Source organism: Canis aureus, chromosome 7 (assembly GCF_053574225.1).
Source record: "Canis aureus isolate CA01 chromosome 7, VMU_Caureus_v.1.0, whole genome shotgun sequence".
NCBI classification, from domain to species: Eukaryota; Metazoa; Chordata; class Mammalia; order Carnivora; family Canidae; genus Canis; species Canis aureus.
The window spans coordinates 61,299,352-61,321,574 of NC_135617.1; the positions used below are offsets into that span (position 1 = coordinate 61,299,352).

At 45.8% G+C, this 22,223-nt stretch overlaps 1 protein-coding gene across 1 annotated transcript; it reads left to right on the forward strand.

Annotated features, from left to right (window-relative positions):
• Positions 1-3,280: 3,280 nt before the first annotated feature.
• Positions 3,281-20,736, forward strand: PRPH2 (peripherin 2). Its single transcript, XM_077902649.1, has 3 exons — positions 3,281-4,644; positions 15,620-15,866; positions 19,060-20,736. The coding sequence occupies exons 1-3, from the start codon at positions 4,064-4,066 to the stop codon at positions 19,270-19,272; spliced, it is 1,041 nt and encodes a 346-aa protein (XP_077758775.1). The 5' UTR covers positions 3,281-4,063; the 3' UTR covers positions 19,273-20,736.
• Positions 20,737-22,223: the final 1,487 nt, after the last annotated feature.

A 22,223-nucleotide genomic window follows, 5' to 3' on the forward strand; every position in this document is an offset into this window, starting at 1 on the left:
GCGTCTCCTATTTTATTATCTTTATCCTAGATTGATAGCATCTAAACTCACCTTCACTGGTTTAATGGGGGAGGGAGCCAGCTTTCCCCCATCCTCCAGCAGAGATTCATTATTCTGTCCTCTGCAGTCTACTATTCTCTGCTTGATCCTCACCATATTTTGCCTCACTTCTTACCTGAAAGGTATGGCCAGGGACATTCCTGATGTCTGTTCTTTCTCTTTTTCCTTTCTAGATAATGGCCCATTCTATCCTGAGAGGGGAAATCTACCCTTTTCCAAACACTTGAAGCCATTCCATTTCTGGCCACCAGGGGGCACCCACCGACCTGCCCGGGACTCAATGTTGTCCCTCCTCATGCTGTACAATTGAGGAGAAAGAAGTCTTTGGCTAATCGGGTTATTCTGGTAGGGCTATTTTTAAATTTTTGTTTCTGGTTTCAACATCAATTTTTTCGTCCTCTCCTTCGTTCTGATTTTCTCTTGCATGTTCCAAAGAGGTTCTCTGAGATAACTTCACTCTCATCCACACCCATTTTATCTCAGGATGGTTGGTCTTCAGATTTTGGGCATATGAGGTCTGAGTCTGGTCACACTTCCGGTTGTCTGAACATTCTCTCTTGGGAGAAAACGAAAACTAAACCAAACTCCAGAAACTGCAGCACATTCTTTTCGATGTTTCTTCTGATGGTGAAGAGTTGAAATCCTTTGAAGATCCAAAGCTGCTTAGAAGCCAAGTCTTGGCTATTAAAAGAGTGATTATTCTGGATAATGTTGTTTTTGACCCAAAAATGTGGTGTGACAATAAAATAAGAAGGTTGCTTTTCCTATATGTCTTAGAACTGGGCCTCAGTCACTCCCAAATTGGAGTCCAAACTTGGGTGGAGCAAGGAAATAGGTGTTTTGTTCTAAGGTGACTGCATTGGAGGGAAAAAACTCATTGCTTTGTTTCCATACCTCCTCTATCTGGAGAAATACTCCTTTGATTCTACTTAGTGATTTGGAGATCTTAAAGAGGAACATGCAAATGGTGGATCTAGTGGATCCAATGCGCATAAGGGAAGGAAAGAGGTTCCAGGTTGGAGACCTGACCCACTGACTGCCTTGAACTCACAGGCAGCATGAAGCCTTCTTTGGTATTTGGTGGACATGAATTTGAGGACAAAATTGGTTTGTTCCTTAAACCCTTTGTGCTTATATGCACAGGTTGTTTGAGGAGTGGCATTGCTGAATCATTGGGAATATGCATTTTATTTTACTTTATTTTTTAAAGATTTTATTTATTTACTTGAGAGAGAGAGAGCATGAGAGAGAGCACAAGCAGGGGGAGGAGGAGAGGGAAAAGGAGAGGGAGAAGCAGACTCCCTGCTCAGCAGGCAGCCTGATGCAAGACTCTATCCCAGGACCCTGGGGTCATGACCTGAGCCGAAGGCAGATGCTTAACTGACTGAGCCACCCAGGCACTTGGGAATGTGCATTTTAAATGTTAATGGAGATAAATTACTTTCCCAAAATTTACAGTCTAAAAACTCCCAAAAAACCCAATTAAAAAGTGGGCAAAAGTACTGGACAGATACTTCACCAAAGAAGGCATTTAAACATATGAAAAGATGCTCCACATCATATGTCATCAAGGAAATGCACATTAAAGCAAGAGTGAGATGCCTAAAATCCAGAATGCTAACAACCAAGTGCTGGTGAGTATGTGGAGCAACAGGAACTCCTCCATTGCTTGTGGGGATGTAAAATAGTACAGCCACTTAGGAAGATAATTTGGCAGTTCTTACAAAGCTAAACATAGTCTTACCATATGACTCAGAAATTGTGCTCCTAGATATTTACCCAAATGATTTTAAAACTTATATCCACACAAAAACCTGCATACAAGTGTTTATAGCAGCTTTATTTATAATTGCCAAAAACTGGAAGCAACCACGATGCCATTTAATTGGCGAATTGATAAATAAACCATGGTACATCCATATTAATGGAATTATTATTTAGCAATAAATAGAAATGAGCTACAAGTCACAAAAAGGTGTGGAGAAATACCAAGTGCACATTCCCAAGGGAAATAAACCAGTCTGAAAAGACTATGATTCCAATTACATGACATTCTGGAAAAGGTAAAACTGTGGAGCTTGGTTGCCCCGGGGTTGGGCAGGGAGGGAAGGAGGAATCAATAGATGAAACATAGGGATTGTTAAGAGCAGTGAAAGTATCCTGTATGATTCTGTATGACCTGATAATAGTGAATGCATGACATTGTGCATTTGGCAAAGCCCACAGAAGGTACAACACAAGTGAACTCTAATGTAAACTATGGGCTTTAGTTTATAATAAATAATAATAATAATAATAATAATAATACCACCAATATTTGTTCATCAGTTGTAACAAATGTACCACAACAGACACAAGATGGTAATTGTGAGGAAAACTGGTTGTGAGAAAGGAGTATATGGAAACTCTGTACTTTCTGCTCTTTTTTTTTTTTTTTGTAAACCTAGAACTGCTTTAAGAAATAAAATCTGCTGGGACGCGTGGGTGGCTCAGTAGTTGAGCATCTGCCTCTGGCTCAGGTCGTGACCCTGGGGTCCTGGGATCAAGTCCTACACCGGGCTCCCTGTGGGAGCCTGCTTCTCCCTCTGCCTTTGTCTCTGCCTCTCTGTCTCTGTGTCTCTCATGAATAAATAAATCTTAAGAGCAAAAAAGAAAAAATCTGTTAATTTTAAACGTAAAAAATTTACAGAGTCCTTATCTACTATCTCTGTTTATGCTGTTTGGTGACAGAATTTTGACAGATGTTTAATCTGATGGATCCAATTTGATCTTTTATTATTATCTTAATTGTCTTTCCCTGTGTTCTACTGAGATTGAGCATCTTTTCCAGATTGGACTTTCCAAGTTTGCCTATTATAAATCACCTGTTCCTGTCTTTTATTGTTTTTCTTTTTCTTTTTTTAAGATTTTATTTATTTATTCATGAGAGACACACACACAGAGAGAGAGAGAGAGAGAGAGAGAGAGAGGCAGAGACACAGGCAGAGGGAGAAGCAGGCTCCATGCAGGGAGCCCGACATGGGACTCACTCGATACCGGGTCTCCAGGATCACACCCCGGGGTGAAGGGGCTAAACCACTGGGCCACCACGGCTGCCCTTTTACTGTTTTTCTAGTCAATTGTTATCTTTCTTTTGATTGTGGGGTTGTGGGAGCTTTCAAAAATGCTTACTGATTTTTTTTTTTTTACATGTTGTTAATGTTTTCCCACAATATGTCATTTCTTTTTTCAGCTTGGATAATAATGTTTTTTGTCCCATAGAAATTTTTAAATTTGAAGGAGTTTGGCCTGGAAACGGGCCTCTGGGGAGACATGTGACCTGAGCCAGACCTTAGGCAGAGCCCATTCCCTTGGTCAGTCTTGCGTTTTGTCTCTCATTTTTTTTTTTAAATTTTTATTTATTTATGATAGTCACACAGAGAGAAAGAGAGAGAGGCAGAGACACAGGCAGAGGGAGAAGCAGGCTCCACACACCAGGAGCCCGATGTGGGATTCGATCCCGGGTCTCCAGGATCGCGCCCTGGGCCAAAGGCAGGCGCCAAACCGCTGCGCCACCCAGGAATCCCTGTCTCTCATTTTTCAAGCTGAACCCAGAGCTCTCTGCTGCAGTGTGTCCATTTAGGCTTCTCTTGGCCGTGTTCTGAAACCGGCACAGCTTTCTCTAATGGGATGAACCTGGCTAAAGAGATTAGCGAGATGCCCTGTGGACCCCACTTTTAATCTGCTGCGTTCAGGCTCTGCCTGCCTGGCTGGGAAGGAAGCTGCAGAAACATCGCGGAGACCTGGCCCCTTCATGAGCTGCGACTCTGAGGCCCCTGCTCCCGCTGCAAGGTTAACGGGGGTCCCAGGCTAAGGGGCCCAACATGGGCAGCTCCCAGGGCAGCTCCCTGCAGCGTGGGCCGTCTGCTCCCTGCCCAGAGCCCTGAGCGTTCAGGCCCCCGGGCTCACTGCAGTCAGGAGTGGGAGCCGAGCTGGGAAGCTGCCTGCACTGCGCTCGGCGAGAATGGCGCTGCTCAAAGTCAAATTTGACCAGAAGAAGCGGGTGAAGTTGGCCCAAGGGCTCTGGCTCATGAACTGGCTCTCCGTGTTGGCTGGCATCGTCATCTTCAGCCTAGGGCTGTTCCTTAAGATCGAGCTGCGGAAGAGGAGCGATGTGATGAATAATTCAGAGAGCCATTTTGTGCCCAACTCCTTGATAGTGATGGGGGTGCTGTCCTGTGTCTTCAACTCTCTGGCTGGCAAGATCTGCTACGATGCCCTGGACCCCGCCAAGTACGCCAAGTGGAAGCCCTGGCTGAAGCCGTACCTGGCTGTCTGTGTCCTCTTCAACATTGCCCTCTTCCTGGTGACCCTCTGCTGCTTCCTGATGCGGGGCTCACTGGAGAGCACCCTGGCCCACGGGCTCAAGAACGGCATGAAGTACTACCGAGACACAGATACCCCGGGCAGGTGTTTCATGAAGAAGACCATCGACATGCTGCAGATTGAGTTCAGATGCTGTGGCAACAATGGCTTTCGAGATTGGTTTGAGATTCAGTGGATCAGCAATCGCTACCTGGACTTTTCCTCCAAAGAAGTCAAAGAGTGAGTGGTCTCCAGCCCTGGGGTCAGAGGCCCACCGGGTGCTCAGTGTGCACAACTTAACACTGTGTGTGTGTGGCTGGATTCAGCTGGTCCATATAAAATTAATTGCTAATATGCTAATATTCTTGACCTGTAGAGATGGCGATATCATATGCTCCACCTAATGTCTGGCTAAGGAATGTCTGGGAGGAAGGTGTCAAGTTATAGAAGTTGCTTGGTTAGGAGTCTCCAGGGAGGAAGACCCAGGAAGGGAGGTGTGCCTGCTTCATATGGTAGGGATGGGGCATTCAGAGATCACCAGCACTGAGATGTTATTTAGCTATTTGTCTCATTCACTCCAGGTTTCTGCATTTGGTCCCAGAAGCTTAAATTTCCTGGTTAGTTCCCTTGTTTTCCAACCTTCTGACATCGAGCAACCGTTCCCAAGGTGTATGTCCTTGGGGGTGGTGGAAAGAGCAGAGGACAGGGAAGTCAGGAGGTCTAGGCTATAGTTTTGGCTGTGTTGGATATCAGCTTGTAACCTTGGGTAAGTCACTTGCCACTCTGGTCTCTTGCTTGCCCATCTTTTAAATGAAGGCACTGGAATAGGTAATCTTGGGGGTCACTCCTAGCTCTGTCTAGAGCCTGGCATACAGCAGGTGCCCATTAAGATGCCTGTTGGTGTTTTCTCCTTGAATCAAGATAGTGTGACATCATAAAGTTTCTAAAGTATTTGCGGTTTGTAGAAAAATAAAATCCTGGGGGATCCCCGGGTGGCCCAGCAGTTGAGCATCTGCCTCCAGCCCAGGGCATGATCCTGGAGACCCGGGATCCAGTCCCGCATTGGGCTCCCTGCAGGGAGCCTGCTTCTCCTTCTGCCTGTGTCTCTGCCTCTCTCTCTGTCTTTAATAAATAAATAATCTTTTTAAAAAAAAAATGAAAGAAAAATAAAATCCTGAGGTGCAACGTAGGGAGGTACTGGTGAGCGAGAGGTAGAGGTAACAGTGGCTGACTCCAGCACGCTGCTCTTCTCAAAAGACCCACTATTATGGGTTTCAAGTCATTTTCCATAGAAAGGACAGCTTTCCCTGAGCCGGTGACTCATCCTCACTTCTTTCCATCCTATCCAACCCACTTCCTGGCTGAGGCAAGGGGTCAGCTATTCATCCAGGAGTCAGATGTTCACCCAGGGTTGTCCTGAGTAAGGCTGGTGAGTCCAAGGGGACTTGCACGCGGGGTGTTGGGCATGCTGGCAGCAGGGCCCGGCTGAAGCCCAGACAACACCCATGAACCCCAGATGGCTAGCTTAACTGCACCTCAGATGGAAGAGAAGTCAGATTGAAGGTCACTGCTTGAGATTCTATTTTCTCCGTGGATGGGGATTACTGCTACAAATCCCTAGTCAAGGAGAGGCTAGTAAGCCGCTTTGCCCTTCCTAGGTGATGGGTCTTGCAGGGACAGCACAGGTGGCATGACTTACACAAGTTGTCCGCAGGAGGGACAAGCAGAATTCCTGGGGATAGGGGTGGGAGAGGAGGAGAAGCTGAAACAGCTTTTGTGAGCAAATAAGAAAGGGCTTTCACTTTTTCCTGTCATTTTCCTTGATTGCCTTCTGCACAGAGTTGGTCACTGGAGGGACTTACAAAATCTCTCTGTAATTATTCCCAAATCTCCTTTTGTCCCAGAATAGAGAAATTCTCCAAGTTGTTCTATATCTCTGTCTCTCTCTTACCCTAAGAGAAGAGTCTCTGTCTCTTCTCTTAGGCTAAGTTTCCAGGTAAACAATGTATCTATAGGCTGTAACTTTCCGCAAAGCTGGTCTCCAGACACAGTGGCGGAACTGAAATGCCTTTCTCTTCCCCAAACCTCCTGTGAGGTCACACTCCTGTGCTGGTCACACTCCATTAACATTCTCACGTTAATGACCAGTGGACAACGCCTGTGAGCCAGGGGAGGTTTCTCAGTGTGGGGCTGGATTTGCCCTCATCTGCTGGTGGAAAGAAGGAACAAAGAGATGAATGTGAGAATGTGGGCTGGCACTTTCTCCCATTCCGGATGCTCAAATTTTTTCTTATTGTGACTGCTTTACTTAGGAGGATTATTAAGTTTACCTGACAAAGCTGGTCCCTGCAAATCGTCCTCTCAACAGTCTAAAGTGTATTTATTTTTTTGAGAGCCAGGTACTGAGAAGTGGTAAGCATTTAACTTTTTGGGGCTTTTCTCAGTAGCACCCTCAAGGCGAGGATCTGGAGGCAGCAGAAGCAGAAAGAAGCAGATGGGGCTGGGCAGGAGGGCAGGGCCAGGGAGCAACATCATCTTCCAACAAGATTTTTTTTTAAAGGAATTCTTCACCTTTTTCTCTTTTTCCTCATCACCAAGTTCACAGGAGCCAGCAAAAGTCTGGAGTGGGTCTCAGTGTTCTCCTTGACCTTGACGACTCTGGGAGTGATCCCAGGAGCAGTGAGCTGGTTGGAGTATGGATTTTTTTTTTTTTTTACACTTATTGGGACACCTGGGGGGCTCAGTGGTTGAGCATCAGCCTTCCGCTCAATTTGTGATCCCAGGGTCCTGGGATCGAGTCCCACATTGGCTCCCCACAGGGAGCCTGCTTCTCCCTCTTCCTGTGTCTCTGCCTTTCTTGTGTCCCTCATAAATCAATTAATCAATCAATCTTTTTTTAAAGATTTTATTTATTTATTCATGAGACAGAGCCAAAAGCAGACACCTAACTGACTAAGCTAGGTGACTGAGCTACCTGACTGAGCTAACCAGGCGCCCCATCAATTGAAGATTTTTATAAGAGCTTAGAATCTCCTTGCTCACCCTACCCCAGCCATTCCAAGCACACAGCCTGCTGGCCACACCCCACCCCTAGTCTGGCCCATCACTGTGTTGCCAGGTCTCACATTTATTCTGCACAAAATCCCTCCCTGGGGGGTTGTGATTTTTTTTAGGTGTTGTTATTGCTATTTTATAGATGAGAGATCTGAGCTTCAGGTTAGCAAGAAGTGGGGGTCAATTTTTAAAAAAACAGACTTATTGAGATAACTCACATTTCTTATAACTCACCCATTTAAAGTGGACAGTTCAATGGTTTTTGGCATGTTCACAGAGTGTGCCACCCAGGCAATACCATAGCCCACTTTAGAACATTTTCATCATGAGTCAGGGACACCCTGTACTCTCTGGCTTTCACTCCCTAGCCTCCATGGCCTGGCTCTAAGGAACCACGAGTCTCCTCTCTGTCTCTATATTCCTCCCTCTTCTGGACATCTCATTTGGATGAAATCATATAATATTGGTCCTTTGGGACCTGGCTTCCTTGACTTAGCATAATGTTTTCCAAGTTCAAGCACGTTGCCACATTTGTTATAATGTCCTTCCTTTTCATGGACAGATTATATCCCATTGTATGGAGTCTCATTGTAATTGTGCTCCTTCCACTCTCCTGCCCAGCTTTCCAGTGATGTGAAAGTCACCTTGTACAGCTTCAGTCGTAAGTGAATTCTTGCCCTGACTGAAACTTTGAATCATCCAGGTCCCTTTGAGGGTGACGACTCATTGTCCTCTCTCATCTTGTCTTTCTCCGTCTTCTTGTCTGCCATGTTATCCACACCTGGCAGGTGTGGGCAGAGATGACCTACGCTTGAGAAACTTCTGTGGATTATGACTGGATTCCAGTTCTTCAGAAAATTGAGAGGTGGCCTCACAGACACCAGAGGCGCCATCTAGGCTCCCTGAGCCTGTGGCAAACAAGGCTGGGCTCTGCTCTACCTTCTGTGTTTACCTTCTCACTGGCGCTGGCCTGGTGCTCCTGGGGCAAGGAGACATGCTCCATTTAAAAAAAAAATTTTATTTATTTATTCACGACACACACACACACACACACACAGAGGCAGAGACACAGGCAGAGGGAGAAGCAGGCTCCATGCTGGGAGCCTGATGTGGGACTCCATTCTGGGTCTCCAGGATCAGGCCCTGGGCTGAGGGTGATGCTAAACCAATGAGCCACCCGGGCTGCCCAACATGCTCCATTATAACTGGAGGAGGCCTTCAGAGGGAGGAGCAGAGGCTACACATGCTGCCTCCTTCAGCGACACTCTTCAGAGCAAGTTATTGGGACATAGATTTGTAGTTCTCAACCAGTGCTGCTTTTTTTTTTTTTTTAAGATTTTATTTATTCATTCATGAGAGACACAGAGAGAGGAGCAGAAACACAGGCAGAGGGAGAAGCAGGCTCCACTCAGGGAGCCCGACGTGGGACTCGATCCCAGTTCTCCAGGATCACGCCCTGGGCTGCAGGTGGCGCTAAACCGCTGCGCCACTTGGGCTGCCCCCATCAACCAGTGCTTCTTTTATTCTATTGCAGTTCCAACTTTTGTTATGGAAAATTTCAAGTACTCACATAAGTAGAGAGGTTATAATGACTTTCCATGTATACCTCTCCTAGCTTCAACAAATATCCACATTTTCACTCTCTTGTTTCATCTATACCACCCTCTCAAACACACATTATCCTCTCTGAGTATCTTAAAGCAAATCCCAGGCATCATTTTCTTTTACCTGTAAATACTTTAAGAGGCATTTCTTTTTTCTCTTTTTTAAAAAAATATTTTTATTTATTTATTCATGAGAGACACACAGAGAGAGGCAGAGACATAGGCAGAGGGAGAGGTAGGCTCCCTGCATGGAGCCTGATGTAGGACTCAATCCTAGGGCCCCAGGATCATGACCTGAGCCAGAGGCAGATGCTCAACCACTGAGCCACACAGGTGTCTCTTTAGGAGGCATTTCTAACAGGTACATAGGATTTGTTTTTTGCCTTTTTCCTTTTGTTTGACATAAACACAATAGTAATCATACCCAACAAAACTAGCAGCAAGATCATCTAATATCTAGTTTGTTTAATTGTCTCGGATTGTCTCAAACTATCTTTTACAGTTAGTTTGTTCAAATCAGGATCCAAGCCAAGCCCACACTTTGCATTTGGTTCTTTGATTGCTTTTGTCTCTTTTACTTTGTAACAGTTACTGTCATGCCATGTGTGTATTGAAGGAACTGGGTCATTTGTCCTGAAGAATTCCTCACATTCTCAATTGGGCAATTGCAGCCAAGTGGTGTCATCTAACTTGTTTTTCTGTCCCCTGTATTTTCCCATAAGCCAGTAGTTAGGGCTGAAGTGTGCTTGGATTTGGGTTTAGTTTTGGCAAGAACACTCCTAGGGTGCCCTGTGTGTATCTTAAAGTATCATATAAGGAAGGACATGAAGTCTTCAGCCAACTTATAACAATTCCTTTAAAGCTTCCCTCTGCTTTCATGATGACCAGAACTTTAGTGTCTTGTGAGACACCTTGGCGCCAGGAACTGTTAGCCAGGAGTGCTTGGCCTGGAGCCTTCAGCCTGAAAGAGAGCCTAGCACCAAGCTCTCTCACTTCCCATCCCACGCAGGGAACCCACAGGCTACATGCTTCTGTTCATTCTTTCTGAGCAATTCACAGATATCTCAAGAAGACTAGATCTTGGCTACGAGCTCCCTGAGGGCAGGCCTATATCTCCCCGCTCAGTCTGGGGCTCCCTGAGGCAGTGCTGTGTCTCTCCCCTCAGACTGGGGCTCCCTGAAATCTCTCCCCACTCAGACTGGGGCTTCTTAAAGGCTGTGTGGTTTCTCCTCCTCAGACTGGAGCTTCCTGAGGACAAGGCCCAGGACAGCATGAGGGAGGCAGGCCAGGCTTGATGGAGGCTGGGACTTCTCTGGGCCCCCAGCCTGAGGTCTGTTGGGGTCCTATATCTCTGGAAATAGCTCCCCCTCTCCTCTAGAAGCATCACCTTGTTTACTTAGTGCTTATCTTAGTTCCAACCACAGATTAAGGCCCCACTCACCCTCTTAAGACAAAGCCAGGAGAGGAGAGCTCCTTAGGTGGTGAGCTGGCTATTTATATCAGAGTATTTCCCAGGCTACAAATCTTGCTCTGCTCAGGGCTCACCAGGGCTTGTAAGGGTCTTGATTAAGGTAAGATCTGTTTTCTAGCATACTCTTTCATAGCCAAGTCATATATGACTTGGGAAAATCATCCTGTCAGAATTTTCCTGAAAAAACCAACATAGTTTAGGAGATAAATCAATAAATCAACAAGGAGAGCCATATGGAAATGAACAGTGGAGGGGAATGGGAGAGGCAGGAGTGTAACTGATAATGAGTCCTCAATCACCAACTGGAATGGTAGCTGAGTGACACTTGCGGAACCTTGGCAATTCACTTGACCTCTGTCAGACTCCGTTTTCTCATCTGAGAAATGACATGATAGGGGTGTGGGAGAGTAAACGGAATTAATACACATAGAGCACTTGGTATATAGCAGTGCAGTACTAGTATGTCCTTGAAGATTTCTTTTTTGAGTAGTTATTGGACATAAAGTACTGCAGGTGGTGAGGGAAGGCAAAAAGGGGAGATACAGCCCCACCCTCAGGGAGCCCCAGTCTGAGGGGGAGACACAGCCCTGCCCTCAGGGAGTCCCAGTGTGGGGGGAGACACAGCCCTGCCTTCAGGGAGCCCCAGTCTGAGGGGAGACACAGCCCTGCCCTCAGGGAGCCCCAGTCTGAGGGGAGACACAGCCCTGCCCTTAGGGAGCCCCAGTCTGAGGGAGGAGACACAGCCCTGGCCTCAGGGAGCTCCAGTCTGAGGGGAGACACAGCCCTGCCTCAGGGAGCCCCAGTCTGAGGGGAGACAGAGTCCTGCCCCCAGGGAGCCCCAGTCTGAGGGGAGACACAGCTTTGCCCTAAGGAGGCTAGCAAAAGGTGACTTCTCCACTTGCAGGAGTGAGCTAGCTGAGGTGGGAAGATAAGGGCTCTCGAGAAGGCCAGCCTGCAGAGTGAGGGTAGCTCAGAGCCTATACTGGCCACAGCCCACACAACTGTAGGCCTCATCTTCACTTCAGATACACATGTATTATGTATGAGGCAGGTCTGTAGGCTTTACCCCAGCTTAAGACACCTGGAGAGTGCATACGAAGACAGAATGGTGGACAGGAAAGGGTTTCTGGGACAGGGAACAAGGGAGGAGAGCATGCTTTCCCAGGAAACTTAAGAAGAAAAGCCAACAGACAGGAAGGACCTGAGAGACTCTGAAGAAGCTCTGAGGACAGGAGTGGGCAACTGCTGTTGGCCTGGTTCTCCACTTCCTGTTTGGCTTTGGGTGAGGCACTACCCTGCTTGGGCAACACTTCTTCCTCTGTAGAACAATCTGGTGGATTGCAAGGGTCTGCCTAGGTGGTGCATTCTGCACCTTGTTTCATTTACAGCTCCCACAGCTCCCAAGATGGGGAGGTGGTAATCCCCACCTCACACAGGCTCAGAGGATGAAGGTCCACAGATCAGAAATGCAGATGTGGGTCTCAGAGGCTAGCTCCCTCTACTATACCCACTCTTCTTATGGGACATTGCGAATGGCCCACCTAGGATGTTGTGCTATTAGGAGCGGGCTCAAGGGACAGCCTGCAGGTCAGGAAGGGGACAGACAGTATTTGAACTCAGAGACCCCCAGCCTCATGAGGCATGCTAGGGTTGGTCATGGGGGTTGGAGACTATTGTCTGTTCAGTTGTACAGGGACTGCTGGCCTCTCAAGAAGGGGACAGGAACCCCAAACTGATGGCCCTTCTGCTTCAGTCCTCTTGTCTTGGACCACCCAGGGCTCCACCACTGGGTGCTGAGCTAGGGGCTGTAGGGGGAGAGCAGAGTGGTTTCTGTTCCCACTGTGCTCAGTGCACTCAGTTTGGCTCAAGCAAGCATTTTTTAAAAAAGATTTTATTATTCATTAGAGACACACAGAGAGAGGCAGAGACACAGGCAGAGGGAGAAGCAGGCTCCATGCAGGGAGCCCGATGTGGGACTCGATCCTGAGACTCCAGGATCACGCCCTGGGCCGAAGGTAGACAGATGCTCAACCGCTGAGCCACCCAGGCATCCCCAAGCAAGAATTTCATTAGCAACCACTTCAGTCAGTGACAAATGTCTAATAGAGCCTGCCTCAGGCCAGTGGTGAGCTCTGCCCTCACGGACATGGTTGCTGTTCTCACAGAAGGCTCTCACAGCCTCTTCTTCACAGTTGGCAGAAATCCTGCCACCTGCTCACAGTCACTGTTCCCCAGTGGGGCTGAGTGGTCTGTTCCATTGTCACAGCCGTTCCCTGAGAGCACACAGAGCACATGTGAAGGCTCTTGCTCCGCCACCCCATCCAGGCTTGGCCATGAATCCACACTTACTGCACACTTTCTGGTACCAGCCACTCTTCTATGACTTTTTACACACATCCCTTCATATGATCTTCATGTCAACTCCATTTTACAGATGAGGAAGCTGAGGGCCAGAGAGGGTAAGGAATTTGTTCAGAGGAATGGACTGGGAGTAAGTTCAGGTGGTTCTGCTCTTATCACTGTCCTGAATCCCTTGTACACCCAGATCACCCATTCTCTGGGCAAGGGTCCTGCCCAGGAAGTAGAGGTCAGGGACTGCAGGGCGTATGGAAATATGGTCACCATAACCCAGGCTAGGATTGTTCTGGAACCAAGGAGGCCACATCGTGCAGAACATTCCTAAAATCTTAATCATACTCATCAACAGACAGTTCACAGAAAAGGAACCACAAATGACCCTTCGACATATCAGAAATACTCAACTTCATTCATAATGAGAAAAATGGAAATGAAAATGTCTCCTCTAGGAATTGACTTTCTAGATATATTCACAATACCTAGGAGACTGGGAAAACCCTAAATATCCATCAGTAGGGAACTGACTAGTACCCTATTGACCATCTATACAATGGTGATACCATGTAGCTCATTAAAACCCTGGAAAACACTTTTCACTAGTAGACATAAAAAAAATCTCTAAGATATTGCTAAGGGAAAAAAGAAGGGTTCAAGACAGTACATTACCATTGGATAAAAACCAGAAAAAATAAGAACATTTGCAGATTCTGTGTTTGCTTGTCATGTGTTGCTTAGAAGGATAGACAGTTGGCTAGAGCTGGGGGGACCTGGAGGCCAAGGGACAAGAATGAGTAGGAGACTAAACATGGACATTTAGAAGTGAAACACTGAAATTCCATTTCAGTTAACATTGTTGAAAACAATTTCTGTTATTTGTTTGTTATTGAGGTATAGTTGACATGCAACATTGTATTGGTTTCAGGATACAACAAGTTATTTTCTATTTGCATAAAATGGAAAATGATCACCACAGTAAATCTAGTTAGCATCCATCACCTTGATAGTTACAGAATTTTTTTTCTTGCCATAAGAAACTTTAAGATTTACTCTCTTGGCAGCTTTCGAATAGGCAACACAGCATTATTCACGGTAGTCACCATGCTGTATATTACATCCCCAGAACTTATTTATAACTGGAAACTTGTACTTTGGTCACCTTCACCCTTTTTGCCCACCTCCCATACCTGCCTCTGGCAACCACCAAACTTTCTCTGTACCTATAAACCTGGTTTTTGGCTTGTTTGTTTTTAGATTCAACATATAAGTGAGATCATATGGTTTTTATCTTTATTATTTCACTTAGAATAATGTTCTCAAGGTCCATCCATGTTGTTGTAAATAGCAAGATTTCTTTTTTTATATAGATTTCTTTTAAAGATTATAAGATTTCTTTTTTTTAATAGCTGAAAAATATTCCATTGTGTGTGTGTTTCAAAGTTTCTTTACCCATTCACCCATTGATGGACACTTAAGTTATTTCCATGTCTTGGTTTTTATAAATAATGCTGCAAAGAACACAGGGATGTATTTATCTTTTCAACTTAATGTTTTCTTCTTTCAAGATTTTATTTTTAAATAATTTCTACACTCAATGAGGGGCTTGAACTCACAACCCTAGATCAAGAGTCGCATGCTTCACTTACTGAGCCAGCCAGGTGCCCCTTGAGTTAATGTTCTTATTTTTTTGGAATACCCAAAGGTGGAATTATAATTTATATTTTAAATAATTACATGCTTTCTATTCTTCTGTTGTAAAAGTATGCTGCTATGATGTAATTCATTGTTCATGTGCAACTTAAAAAAACTTTTTACTCAAGATAACATGCATATACTCAGGTGCACAAATCTTAAGTGTGCAGCTTAATGGATTCTGGCACATAAAGACACTGGGGTAACCTCACTCAGGTCAGGTAGGACATAGCCAGTTGCCTGATAAGGATGGGGAGAGCTTTCACTGTAAAGATGTCTGCCCCTTTTGAATTCTCAACCCATATAAATGTATGGTGTGCCCTAACCAAATATGTCAGTAAATATGGAAGTGCAAAAATAATGTGGGCTGCATCCTTCAGGTGAGTAAGGAGATCCCAGCAGGCGAGGGGCAGAGTTCACTGTGGTCAGCCAGCAAGCTAAGGACAAGGATGGTAACTGTTTCCAGTCTCATTCCCTGCCCCCACACAGGCCCTGGGCCAGAGCAGGACTTCTGGAAACATCTACTGAATAGAACTGGTCTGGCCAGAGGGGGCTTTGATCTCTAGTGACTTATTATTGGGAGACAGAAGGTTGGAGAGGGGGCCGGGGGTTAAAGGCTGTTGGTCATGAATGCTAGGTAGTCTTGTCCCAGTCACCACCTGTCTTGTTCCTCTTCCTACCAGCCTGACATGGTTCCAAGAAATCATTGCATGCCAGGGCCTGGCAGTATACAGGGTGGCCGGATGAATTTCTATATTCCTTACTGACTTGCTTCTTGGTTTATCATCTGTCTCAGCCCTCAAGGATATAAGCTCTAGGAAGGCAGGAACATTGGTTCTCTAGGGTCATTTCTCCATCTTCGGCTCCTACAACAGTGGCTGGCACATAGTAAGTGCACAACAAATACTTACCAAGAATGAATGAATGAATGAATGAATGAATATACGAATATTATCGCTTTTCAGAGGCAAGGGTTGGGGGGAACTGGCCCCTGGTGAGGAATCCAAGGAGCCCCTCTCAAGCCATCTTTCTCCTTTAGTCGCATCAAGAGCAATGTGGATGGGCGATACCTGGTGGATGGTGTTCCCTTCAGCTGCTGCAACCCCAGTTCTCCACGGCCCTGCATTCAGTACCAGCTCACTAACAATTCGGCGCACTACAGCTATGACCACCAGACAGAGGAGCTCAACTTGTGGGTGAATGGCTGCAGGGCTGCCCTGCTGAGCTACTACAGCAGCCTCATGAACTCCATGGGTGCTGTCACACTACTTGTCTGGCTCTTTGAGGTAGGTTGGGCCAGGTGGGGGGGAGGGAAGAGGGATTCACCTGCCCCTTTTAGATTTAATGAATGGGTGGGACTTGAGACAAGCACAAGAGAGTGCTGTCTCTCTCCTCCAAACCAGTCCTCAGCTTAGTTGTGGGTCAGACAGGCCTAAGTTTGAACCCTAACACCTCCACTATTTTTTATTTATTTCCTGTCACTCAAAAAATAATTTATTGAGGTGAAATTCATAGAACATAAAACTAACCATTTTAAGGTGAGCAATTCATTGGCAGTTAGTATATTCACAATTTTGTGCAACCACCACATCTACATAGTTCTAAAAGATTTCTATCACTCCCAAAGAGAAGCTCATACCCATTAAGCAGCATACTCCCGACTTCTTTCTTCCCAGTCCCTGGCAACTATTAATCTGTGCTCTGTCCTTGTGGATTTATCTATTCTGGACATTTTATATAAATGCCATTATAATATGTGACTTTTTCTGTCTGGGTTCTTTCACTTTGCATGTTTTAGAGGTTCACCCTGTGCCTTTGTTTTTTTCAGTTTGAGGTATTGGGAAGTTATTTAACCTGTTAAAAGGGGCTGACAGCACTTAGCTTTGGGATTCCTGGGGGAGGGGGCAGAAGGAGATAATACGTACATTGTGTTTAGGAAATGGGAGCTATTTGGATTTGTGCTTCTCTGGAGACTCTGGTAGCAATTTATCTGTTATTCTAATTATTTGTGGATTCATGTGATCTTACCTCTAAGCTTTAATTCCTCTCTGTACAGAGCTTGGGATGTAGCCATTCACTCCTTTATTGAAGAGTTAGTTCTTAGACACCTAAGGACACTAGGCGCTGTCCTGGGTGCTGAACAAGAGCAAGGGAAGTACAAAGCCAGAAACATTGGGTGGGGAAAGTTTGTCCATTAGAGAAGATTCACTGAAAGTGACCTTTAAGTAAGTTGCTCTCTTAGTGCTATGGAAGTTCACACATAGCTGTTCCCTCAGCTGAGATGAGTACTTCTAACACATAACACTAGAGGTACTGTATGTACAGTCCGGGGGTAAGGGTGCCAGGTTGGGGGGAGAGGGCTTCTTTTAATGTCAAGGCAAATGAATGACATTTTATTGGTCATTGACTCCTTGAGGTTTGGGAATGAGTGGGTAGAGAGCCAGACAAGAAGCTTACTGCTAGAAAGTCAGAAGGTTGTGAAAACCCATGAAAAGAAGACTAAAGGGTGACAGAAGTCAGTGGGAAAATGGGGTTCCACTGGCTACCTCTCAGTTTGCTCACCTTTTCAGGAAGCTAGTGACTTCATGAGATGAGGACTGGCTCACTGAGAACACGGAGTAAATACCCCTGGTTTTTAGCTGAGGACTTTGGTTGGCAGAGCTCTGTGATGGGCATGAAGGTAGCTGAACTAACAATAGGATCCTGGCCTGAGCCTTGCCCTCCTGGGCCCCACAATCCAGTTAAGAAGTGACACCTAACTCAAGAACCAAGGGGAGGAACATTAACAAGTGCAAAATTCATAATGTATCAATAGGCCTCCTTCAGGAAAGAAGAGGATCAGAGTGGGAGCATGCATACCATGAGGACTCCCTGGAGGAGAAAAGGGGTTTTCCATTATAAAAATATTTTATTGGAACGCTTGGGTGGCTCAGCAGTTGAGCATCTATCTTTGGCTCAGGGCATGATCCCGGGGTCCTGGGATTGAGTCAAGTCCTGCATAGGGCTCCCTTCAGGAGCTTGCTTCTCCATCTGCCTGTGTCTCTGCCTCTCTGTGTCTCTCATGAATAAATAAATAAAATCTTGTTTTTTAAAGATTTAAATGCACCCCGTCTTTTTTAAAAAAGATTTTATTTATTCATGAGAGACACACAGATAGAGAAGCAGAGACACAGGCAGAGGGATGAGCAAGCTCCATGCACGGATCCCGATGAGGGACTTGATCCTGGAACTCTGGAATCACACCCTGAGCCAAAGACAGATGCCCAACCACTGAGCCACCCAGGCATCCCAAGAAATAAAATCTTAAAAAAATATTTATTAAGCTTTCAAAAGACAGTAACTAAAACCTAAAACTATTAGTTACTAATGTCATCTGCAACCATAATTATAAAATGCTCCTTGAGCATTGATTCAATAGATGTTTACTGAGGTCCCATCATCACTGGGTGCTGTTCTAGGGGCTGGGAGACAGAGTGAACAAGATGGATCAGGGGGTGGACATTCTCCATTAGCAGGCCTCACCACCTCATGGAGTTTGCTGTACTATCAAAGGAGAAGTATAAGAGAGAGTAAACAATGAATCTGTGTAGAAACAAGTGAGTAACACAATACATTAGAAAAGTGAAAACAGTACTTACCACACTAATAACCAGTTACAGTTGACATATCTATTCATCCTTACTGTATACCTTACTGCACTCTACACATACTGACATGTCACAGCATGCACATGAGGCAGGAGACACTCCATCTGAAAATTTGTAAACCAGATGAGTAAACTTAGGTTTCTTAGTCACATGGCTGGCCAAGTGCCAGGGCTGGTGTTTGAACCCAGGCATTTTGGCACCTTAGACTGATGCAGTGACTGCTGGTGAACAAATCCAAACAAATCACCCACTCATCCCCACACTAATCAAAACAACAGAAGTAGAAGGGAACCACAAATGATGATATTGCTTGTTGAGAAGGGAGGGGGTGATTTTAATTCTGTCTAGCAAATGGTTACCCAACACCCAATATGTGCTAAGGATTGTGCTAGGAATGGGGCAGGGACCCAAGGAAGAGGAGAGTAGGACTAATGCCCCCAGAACAGCGAGATCTGAGAGGAAGGGGAGGGAGAATGAGCAGCAGGGAGCACTCAAAGAAGGCTGAAGCTGAATTAACAGGTGAATGTGGAGAGGAACGATATTCTAGGCAAACAGGAAATGGTAAAGACTAGAGGGAAGAAAGTGTGAATGGGACCCAAAGAAGCTTAGGGTGGCCAGAAAGAGAGGAGAATGGGGCTGGAGATGAGGCAGCTATCTTGAGCACCAAGCCAGACTGGTGGGCAGGCCCTCACCAACCCAGACTCAACAGATCCTGCCACACTTGAAGGGCCCCAGGGATGAAGAGGCTGGTGGCTTACAACTATTACTTCCTAATAGCTCCAGCCTCCAGCTACTTCTCCCAGACCAGCTCTAAGTCTCTTCTTCCCACTAGGTGACCATCACGATTGGCCTGCGCTACCTACACACAGCACTGGAAGGTGTGTCCAACCCTGAAGACCCTGAATGTGAAAGCGAGGGCTGGCTTCTGGAAAAGAGCGTGTCGGAGACTTGGAAGGCCTTTCTGGAGAGCTTGAAAAAGTTGGGCAAGAGTAACCAGGTGGAAGCTGAGGGTGCAGACGCAGGCCAGGCCCCAGAGGCTGGCTGATGGCCCCAGGGCCCCCTCCCCTCCTGGACACTGAAAAGTAGTGGACTCCAGGAAAGTGGATACCCCCCTCATCCAATCTGAATCTCCCAAGGAGGGCAGCCATCTTACAAACTCTTCTTGATGGTGGGATTTAAAGTTTAGGATCCCTAAAAGCATTTGGCAAACATTTGTTAAATGATTGACTTAAAAATGAATGAGCCTCTATTCAGGCCCACCTCATGGTGGACTCAGGGGGCCTCTTAGTGGATCACTCTTAAAAGCACATGAATTCAGTTCCACCCGGGACTGGACTACACCTACTACTGGACACACCTGAGGGCAGTTCCCCTTTTAAGAGTCTGCCATTACAAGCTCCAAGTTGCTTCATTCTATATTCAAAGCATCACTTGTTGCATAAGCACAGAAGTCTAAAAAAATTTACTGGCCATGCTGTCGTGTTTTTTTTAAATGCCAATATTGACAGGTCAGCCATTTTATTTGTATAATTGTGGAAGGTGGGGGATGTTATACTTTTCTAAGAGAATGCACTCTCCAAAGCACTGGGGGCTCACAAGAGGAATTCTTCAACGATGGGGCAAACGAACTTAAAGACAGGATTATTTTCCTCACCAAATACATAGTTAAAGGCTATTTCTGTGTCACATTCTTATGCCCTCACTTAGCCTGGAGTGAGCTATGGGCTGAGGAAGTCAGGTTGTTAGCATATTCTGGCAACATCCCACCCCTAACGTGCCACGCAACCTCCTTTGGCTTATCTGTGGAAGCACTGGGTTAGATGGTTGCCTTTTACTGGAAGAGGAGCAACAATTAGACAAGAGTCCACTCTTTGGAGACCAGGCCTCACCTCTTGGAGGGCCCAGGAACACCCATACAGGTGGCCATGACAGCCCCCATGGACAACATGAATTGTCTACAGTGGAGGGCAAAACATCCTCTGGGAGCTTCTTCCTGTTTCTTTCCCCAGCTACCCATCCTGCAAGGCAATATTTCTGGAATGCCTCCATATTTAAAGAAGATTCCTTGAGACAGTCCATCTTTCTGCGCTAGTGACAGTAAGAGAAGTTTTTAATTTCTCTCAGAAAAGCGAAAAAAGGGAAGCTTTTACGGGAAGGAGAGAAGGACTTCATTGCTGTTCTAATGTGTTCAGTGGGGAGAAAATTTAAGACTTCCGGTGCTGCCTGGGGCATGTTCTGGGGCTCTAGTTCTCCCAGGCGTTAGGATCAGATCAAAGATATTTGGATACTATCAAACGCTGGTCCCAGGTTTAATTAGACTTCTGAATCTTCTTGAGACCAAAGAGTGGTCCACATTGAACATGCTGAGGGAGTCAGCCACCTCTGAGGGTCCTGTAACTCTCTCCCCTCAGGAGTACTGAGAACCATCATGAAAGTGCTGCTCTAGGCCACGTGTAACTATGCTGTTAACAGCTGTATCATAGACATTAAAAATTATATTGTGTGAAAATTACTTGTGTTAAGTGCCTATCTTAGCCTATTCGACAGTATGTTATTACAGGATCCCCAACTTTAGCAAGTATTTATCAAAACCAAATTGAACCCGACCCTAAAGGAAGCATGGCTACTGGTAAGGGTAGCTGTTTGAACAGCATGGATGTCACCACTCTCTCTCACCACCTCGTCTGCAACAACACTGATTATGAGGTCATCCAAATAATCTCAACGTTTGCTAGTTTAGACCAGAGCTGAACTCATTTAATACTTTAATATGTTGAATCTTAGTTTAGTGATTTAAGCAAAACTTCCAAACTTTTTTTTTCTGTTCTAGTCAAAACATATTTTCCCAAATGGGGAAATGGAGTCTCTATGGGGCCAGGTTATAGGGCAGATGTAAATCTGAGAGCTACTGGGAGGACCAAGGGCAAACTGATCCTACAATGAATATCCCTGGTTGGTTCAGAGCAGACTTAGGGTGAGCTGCATTTATTAGGGCTTCTCAGGAGCTAGACTCTGTACCAGGTCTTCCTTGTGTCCAACCTCAGTCTTTCCTGGGACCGGTGTAAATTCATTTCTCCCAAGGGACTCAGCCAGGTTTTCAAGTCCGGCAGGCCTAGCCCTGGAGTATGGTAAGAGGTAAAGGCAGTACCTTAGGCCTTTTACACTTTTAAAACATTCCATATTGAAGAAGTAGGTCCTAGCTGCTTATTTTGAACATTTTTGAAGACAAATATGCTAGAATCTGTGGTTTCAGTTTAAGAACCCATAGCTTTGCAACGCTTTCAAGCCTAGGACTGAGCCATCAGCAAATAAACCCCAAGTAACCTCAATACAGGTTAATAAGATTAGGTGCTTGCTCCCGCATGCTTCCCTGCCCCTCCTAGTCCGGGCACCTGTAATGCTAGGCCAGCAGGTTTGCAGCTTAGCCAGGAGCTGGGTGGGGGTGGGGGGTGGTAGGGAGAAGACAATTAGGGCCTCTGACCTGCTACTACATTAAGAACATGGCTCCTGATGACAGTGCAGCCAGCCAGCAGCACAGTGTGTTAGGAATAGGAATGTGGCAGTGGGGGTTGGCAGTATGTAAATCAGGGAGAGAGGGCCTTCCTGGTCTTCAGTGGACAGGAGACTGGCCTGCAGAGAAGAAACACCAGTCCTTGATTCCTGATGGTATGCTTTGTCCTCTCAAACAGAGGAAGAGTATAAACAGCAAAGTTAGAGAATGTTGTACAGATGGTATACAGTCGGTTAAGATAAAGGGACAGCTCCTAGCTATTTACCCAAGGGGAATAGAAACATAGGTCCACACAAAAATCTGTGCATTAATGTTTTAACTTTTATCATAATCACCAAAAACCTTCCAAGTGTCCTTCACACCTGATAACTGTATAAACACCTGCACAATAGAACGCGGCTCAGCAACCAAAAGGAACACAGGTGACTCTCCAATGCATTAGTCTTCTTAGAGAAGCCAGGCTCAAAAGGCTACATGTGATATAT